Source organism: Euprymna scolopes, chromosome 37, assembly GCF_053919585.1.
Source record: "Euprymna scolopes isolate OS-2025 chromosome 37, ASM5391958v1, whole genome shotgun sequence".
Classification (NCBI taxonomy): Eukaryota; Metazoa; Mollusca; class Cephalopoda; order Sepiida; family Sepiolidae; genus Euprymna; species Euprymna scolopes.
The window spans coordinates 22,152,340-22,160,173 of record NC_136518.1 but is presented as its reverse complement, the minus strand read 5'-3'; the positions used below and the strand labels follow the sequence as shown (position 1 = coordinate 22,160,173).

At 33.1% G+C, this 7,834-nt stretch overlaps 1 protein-coding gene across 8 annotated transcripts in view; it reads left to right on the top strand.

Moving 5' to 3' along the window:
• The first annotated feature begins 2,096 nt into the window (after positions 1-2,096).
• LOC145261109 (ephrin type-B receptor 2-like) overlaps positions 2,097-7,834 on the top strand; it is a 320,628-nt gene continuing 314,890 nt past the window's right edge. For 2 of the 8 annotated variants that reach the window (XM_080119332.1, XM_080119327.1), the window contains exon 1: positions 2,145-2,328. In XM_080119332.1, coding sequence (XP_079975458.1) covers positions 2,238-2,328 — 91 coding nt within the window. In that variant the 5' untranslated portion in view covers positions 2,145-2,237. Of the gene's footprint in view, positions 2,329-7,834 lie in introns of all 8 variants that reach the window. The other 6 variants (XM_080119333.1, XM_080119326.1, XM_080119329.1 and 3 more) reach the window with 6 other exon arrangements.

The window sequence follows — 7,834 nt, the reverse complement described above, 5'->3', positions numbered from 1 at the left end:
AAAGCCTCTACAAATTGTAGGTGGGTCATGCGGCTCTCTCTCTCTCTCTCTCTCTCTCTCTCTCTTTCTCTCCCTCTCTGTATGTGTGTGTGTCTCTCTCTTTATATATATATATATATATATATATATATATATATATATATATGTAGAGAGAGAGAGAGAGAGAGAGAGAGAGAAAGAGAGATGTATAGTATGTGTTGTGGGTAAATGATGTGACACAATCTCTTCATTTGTTTCTTTTTATCACATGCAGTTCATGCACAGTCAAGAACTACAACAATACCTAAATAACTGAAACCGTCAAATATCTTATATTTTGCCCCATACTTGGACTAAAAGAACGTGTCGGTACCAGTCTCGGCGATTACAACATAAAATGATACTAAAAGGGCAAGGTCGATGATAGAGAACACCAACCAGACCTCCACTGATACAATACGCTTATAAGCTGATAAGCTTATTTCAACTAAAATTTATAAAGAGATCAACAGCCGTTATCAATGATAAATGATTGGTAAACGGTTGTTGCGATACCGCACATTTTTTTCGAATCGTTATCGAAAGACCGTATTAAAAATGCTGGTAAATTTGGTGCCACTTAATCTCCAGGAAACACATGTAATTGCTAGTAAGCTATCACTAATAATGACTCGTGCGCCTTCCCACTTATGAATAAATATTAATTACGCGGTCATATATGTGCGCTTGTGGAAACCTAACTTCCCAGTCGTCTATCGACCTGTAAATAAATAGAAAAATACGAATAGACACTTCCTGTCGTACATATTGTCCTTGCGCATGTGTCAGTTGTTTTGTCTGTGCGAATGCATGGGCATGTTTGGAAACATGAAATACTGAGTGTTTCTTGTTCGTTTTACGTCAGATCAACCCTTTCTGAGTCAGGTAATACCAAAACTCGTTATCAACGCTTAATGGAAAACGGCATTATTTTACACATAGCCGCTGTAAGTTCTAGGTTCATACCTTTCGGAATAATTCGTTATTAAGTACATGATGAGAAGGGATTTACCCCCCCCCATTTGATTACATTGTTTATACAGGTACAGACATTGTACCTTCGGCAAAAATATAGATTCGGCAAAAATATAGATTCTCCCTTATATATATATATATATATATATATATATATATATATATATATATATATATATATATATATATATAAATTTCCCGTTTTTTTCATAGGTATTGGATATAATAACATTGTGTTTATATGAACCATGTATGCACGTACGTAGTCAATTTTTTTGTATGAACAAAAGTGTATAATAAATAAAAATGTATGTATATGTGTGTGTGTGTGCTATTTTGTTCCGGGTACTTTTTTTTTACAAAAATAAGTGTGAGTATAACGTTTTTTAAAAAGCTGTCTAGAGTGCTCACATGTGTGTATTTATCGGTATGATGAAGATCTGTGTGTTTACATGCATCTCAGAATGCGTATGATTCATAACTGTACACTTTGGTTAAGTGTAACTGTGTGTACTGCATGAATATCAACGTCTGAAACAGTGCGCTTGTTTGTGGGTGTCTGCGTCAGCGCGATAATTGGAGAGAGAGAGAGAGAGAGGAGATAGTAAGTGTGCGCACATAAGAGAGAGAGAGAGAGAGAGAGAGAGAGAGAAAGAGAGAGAGAGTTGGAACGTGTGTGTCAATAAGCACGTTTGGGTATGCGTCGCTTCAAAAAGAAGAGCGTTCCTTTATAATCAAGTGTGTGCGCGAGTTTGAGTAGAAAACGAAGATATGACGAAACATTAAAAAAGGGAAGAAAAACAGAAAAATGAGGGATTAGGTTTGTTGAAGAAAAATGAAGGAACTGAAGAAGAAGAAGAAGAAGAAGAAGAAGAAGAAGAAGAAGAAGAAGAAGAAGAAGAAGAAGAATTAAGCCAATGATAAAATAGTGAAGAAAATGAATTTGAAAATAAAATAGGGGGTTGTAGAAGGGGTATAAATAAAGAGTCATATCCGAGTAAAGGAGTTGAAACGATAGAGAAATTATAGAAGGAACGTTTTTAAGGCGAGCTCGAAAGAATAAGGCGGAGGAAGGAAGAGTAGGAGTAATAGGAGAGTAGTTGTAGGGAAAAGGAGGAGGAGAGCGTCTCGATTCAACGAATGAAAATATGACATTAATTAAATATTCATGAGCCGCGGGAGAAGTCGGCGGCTTTAGCTACGCATGCGCAAAGCCCGACCTGCTTTGGCAGTTGTTCACGATAATGGCGACCTGGCGAGGGACTTTACTGATATGGGCTCCTTTAATATTTGGATATTTTAGTTTCACATCGCTCGTAACATACGCAAGAGAAGGTAAGTTGGCGTCGGCCAGTTTAGGCACTGAATTTGAGAGTCTATTTGCGAAATTTCATGTAGTTCTTCATTTAAAAAATGTCTTTCTTTTATTGTGTTCCTCGGTTCTATATTTCTTCGTTCTCTCTTTCTTTCTTCGCCCCCCCCTCTCGACGCCAATAACACACACTTGCTACTTTTAGAGAGTCATTTTATTTATCGCTATCTCTTTTCATATACAGTCGTACGTTTTATCTATTAGATAGCGTATCGTGATATTGATTTTGATTACCAGGTCTTATATATAATTATTTAATTTTTATTTTTGCGGTCCTTAACCCCGACGGCATTTTCTTCAAGTCGTTAAAATATATGTAAATAAACTCAAAGGAAAATAATTAATCTAATCTCAAACAAAACAAATAACGTTTATCTATTCTAATGTATAGCTAATATCATTCTGTTTCTACAATAATATATTAATTCCAATTTTATTTGGAACCGTCTTCGAATTCTAAACGACGCTGAAATTACGGTATTTTTTTTTTTTTTAATGGAATAATCACTCCCGTCTCCTAACCAATTTTTTATACGTATTTTGGGCAGTTAATGACTGAGTATGATAGTTTTATGATTTAAAAAAAAAAGAAAGAAAAAAAAAACACCCGATAGATTGTGAGTTATTAATTTACCGAATTTATTTTGAAATGGAGGAGAGCGACATTTCTTAAACTGAAAATATTCCTCCTTACAATTTACTTTACGAAACATCTCTAACATACTATATAATATATTGCACAACCACTAAAAAATATATATGACCCCCACCCCCACCCCGGCCGTCTAATTTCACATATTTACGTCTGATTATAATACTCTTCGTTCTGTAATCTCCTGAAAAATTCGGTGTCGCTACAATTATAGCGTTAATTAATTTTTGTTGTTGAATAACACGAAAAATGATTCGAATGTTGACTTGCAATACTCGCCACATGTGCAGCACTGCAGCAGCGGTCAGAATGATTGATGGTTGATAAGTAAAGTTGTTTCGTTATTATATTTACAAAACATTCTTCTCTCTCCACCCTCCCTCTACTCAGAAAGACACATAGAAATAAGACCTGGCGAAAACCACCGCTACACAAAACATTCGCCTCCCTCTTTGTAGCAGTAGCGATGTCCGCCAGATAGCGACATAGAAACGTTTTGTCGTTCACATCTTTCTAAGGTGCTGCGAAGAAACACTGTCTTGAAATTCTCGTAGAAACCAAAAATTCAGCCATAACAACTTGAGTATACGTGCTGTTAAAGTGATATTAAATGATAACAATATGATTAAATGAATATCGGAACCTAGGACTCCTACACGCACCAAAACAAGACTTGCCTGTTTGTAAATAAATACTTGTTGGCTTATATATATATATATATATATATATATATATATATATATATATATGTGTGTGTGTGTCTCAGATTTTCTATGCATACATGTGTTGTATAAATATATTTTCATAATTAACTCTGTACTTCCACAGAATTCGAACTGAACCAAACTGACTTTATCAAACTAAATAAAGAATTTAGTTTACAGTTGAAGAAACGTTTTGGTCCTAATTTTGTACAGGTATTCTCAGCTCTTCTCGTGCGTTAAACACAGCACTAAATACTGCGAATGAATATATATATATATATATATATATATATATATATGTGTGTGTGTAAAATGTAAATATTACTTAGAATATACAGGAAATGGTACTCTACGTATGCATAGTCGAGATTTATATCTATAGGGTTTCCACCAGTGTCTCTACCTTATTCAGCTGATAAATATTTACTTTTTAAGGAGTTAACCATATCTATTTCTGCTCCTCCCCACGAAAGCAGAGCTAGATACAAGATTGGTTTTTATGTGGGGAAAAATTCGGCTCCCTAAAAGGGAATGAATGAAATTAATAGTATTAGAACGAAAGAAACAAAAATAATCTTAATATGCATGGATTACTCCTTAATTGACCGATGGAAAAGATGCAATGCAATGTACTATCAGAACAAAGACTTAAATTGCACCTAGTTAAAATTGGGGAGTAAGCTTATATATAGGCTTATTGATTTAGATTTTAGTAGCTCCTTTACTATTAAGAACTACTAGAACGTGTGTATATATATATACACGCGCGTGCGCACACACACACGCACTCATATATAACGTGTGGTGTGTGTACTTAACTTTTAAATAAGTCTACTTATTTTGAAATAGTCACTTTATTTAATTAAACCCTAACCGCGATGGTCTTGAATCTTCCATCTTAATCTTTGCTAGCTTCCCTCTCAGCTGTTAACATACTAAAATCTCCCGGACAATAATAATCATAACGCTGATGATAATATAATCTGCTAATCGTGTTGTCGATGGAGAGTAATCCTCTAGTTTCTGACTACTGCTAGAACTACTATTTATTTCGTTTTAGTTTATTTCATCGTTACAAATTTATATTATGTATATAAAAATTCAAAGTCCATTGTTCGCTGTTCTATATTTGCAAAGACTACAAGAAATAACTAGATCTAATGAAAATGGTATTTTTAGCGACTCCTTTTTTACTGAAAGGTGGGGGTCTATTTATCTGATGCAGTGTCTTGTTCTACGACTTGACGGGCACACAGAGCTAGCCCTGACATAGCTCTTCGTGAATTTCTACATACATTTCACGTTTGTGTGTATACGTACTTTCATATAAACACGCACACCTTCCAACGGGTTCTTTGGCAATTTTTAATCAGCGTTTATTTCTGTATGCAGCATGAACTCTTTTTTCAATAACAAATTCTTAAACAGTTTTTCGTAATCATTTCTATTAGCAACATAAATTTTAAACGAAATTCATCAAAAACGATTTCCTTAGTTTTACCTGCACGTTTGTGATTTATTTGCGTTAAAATACGTTAAAGGCCGTTAAAGTTCAAGTAAATACCGATGATGAATGAAGTAGCCATTTTGTTAAACGTAAACAACTGACTGAACAAACGACGATGGTTATTTTGCTAAGAATATGAATTTACGGGAAATTTAAAGGTGTATTACTTCTATTAACCATATTTTAACACACATAGGTTACAAATAAATATTTAAAATTGCAGAAATGCTTCTTTTTTTACTTTCCCCCAACTGTTTTTGCCTTAAAATCATTTGTGGAGAGTAGTTAATTAGTTCATTTATTTATTTTTTATTATAAAATTAAAGATGAAATAGCCTTTACGAATACTTGACATGTGATCCTTTAAAATATAATTAGATTATGTCAAACTGCAGAGATCCAGAATATTTTATTTGAATAATATTTTAGAAAAAACTCTAAAAGTTCAAACCAAAAAGAAATATCGAAACAGGTGCGATGGCGTAATAATGGTAATATCTGGGGATTATCACGATTCATCTCCCAATTTTAGTCATTCCAACCCACCAACATTAATCTGCTGGGTTTACTTTCGGCAGCTTTGTAACACTTGTTCTTACTTGCTTGCCTCTCCACGAGGGCAAAGTTAGACACAAGGTTGCGTTTTAATGTGCGGGAAAACCCCACTCCCCATAAAGGGGCCCTCTGAATAGAAACAAAAATAAATTAAAATTGCCTCAGTCATGAAGGATTTCTCCTTCACTGACAGAGGAGAGAAAAGGTGAAGCCCAGCATCAGAACAGATACTATACTGCGTTTTTGGTCCGGAAGTTCTCTTGTTTCTTTCATAAGTAATGTTTTTGACAAAGGGGGAATAAATGCTATTTTCTGTTTAAGACTTAAGCTAGGTTTTGACCTTGAAATACTATTTATTTTTAGCTCTTTACATTAAGTGACTTCGTGCGTTGTTTGTAGCGATTTCAATTTTACAAAATCTTCACGTAAACCGTATTTTCCTTGAAAGTTTAATACAAAAGTGGTGCTAGTACACTTATTGATCCGCGCTATTTTTTAAAATCGTAATTCCAAGTTTAATTAACGTTTTATTTATTTTTTATTCAATTGTAAGGTTAAAGTATAGAATAGGTACAAAACACCCTCCCCTCCCAATGTTAAGAATGGCTTTTTAAATAATAACGTTATTTCAGCACGGATCAATAAGTGCACTGCACTAGTACCAAAAAAGTAATTAAAAAAAATTGGTACTAGTGCAGAGAGTGATCCGGACGTAAATAACGTTATTTAAAAAGCCATTCTTAACATGGGGATGGTGTTTTGTACCTATTCTGTACTTCAACCTTACAATTGAATAAACAAAAAAAAAATAGATCATAAAACTTTAAACTTGGAAATACGATTTAAAAACAGCGTGGATCAATCTCTGCACTAGCACCAAAAAATTTAAACTAATTGGACATATTACAAAAATAGTTTTACATTTACTTTTTACATTTAACATTTATGCTTTTCTGTATATGGATGTTAATCAGCCTTGTTTACCATTCAAATAAAAATGAATTTCTTGACAAATATATAAAATTTCTCTATAAATAATTTAACTAAAATGTGTAAATTAACCCAGGCGATTATACTTAACGTTAAAAAACTTAACATGAACATTTTCAAATAGGAAACAATTTGTATCATTGAAGTTAGATTAAGATCGAACTTGTGCTTGCTATCTTTATCCACAGAGTTAATTTATTGGTCTAACGTAATGTTTAGATTCAAACATGGAAAACCATTGGTTTCATGTAAAGTCACGAGTTCGCTTTGCTTGTAGATTTGGGATTCGGTCGGATTTGTACCAGAAACAATTCTTTCTATTTGTTTTTTTCCTTTACTGAAGTCGTTGCTTAAACATTCAAATTTAACAGTCGCTAATGAAAATATGCTAAAAAATGGCTTTTTAAGTTCAATATTACTTCAGATGAAGACGTACGGGATTTCTTTTCCCTATCATATTAAGGGATAAATTATTTCAATGAATTAACATTTAGATATAAGTTAAATTATTTTTATCGGCGACATGTTAGACAGGTGTGACTTCATAAATTATGAACAAATTCAAGTTTTGCACACACACACACACATGTGTGTATATAGTGGAGGAAAATCCGGTAGTTGGGCCAAATAGAGATTGTGCTGAAATAATGTTATTTAGAAACTTAATCTTAACATTAAGAGGAAGGGGGTGTTTTGTAACTACATAATCTAACAATGTAATAAATCAACGTTACCGCAAAATTCAATTTAACTTGTAAATCCTATCAAAACGTAGCACGGTTCATATTCTGCATAAGTACCAGAAACCATTATCTAGTGAAACTCTGTCTATAATTTAACACGGAATTTCGTTTTTGTGTATATATATATATATATATATATATATATATATATATATATGCACACACAAATGTCTTACTGTTATACACTAGTTCTTTTACGTTAAATATAACAAATATTTTACCTAAATGTTCTATCAAAACTCACTGATCTCTTTTGATGACTGTATACATTCTAACTCCTAATAGACTATATGAATAAGAATTTCAGTAATTAAAAGA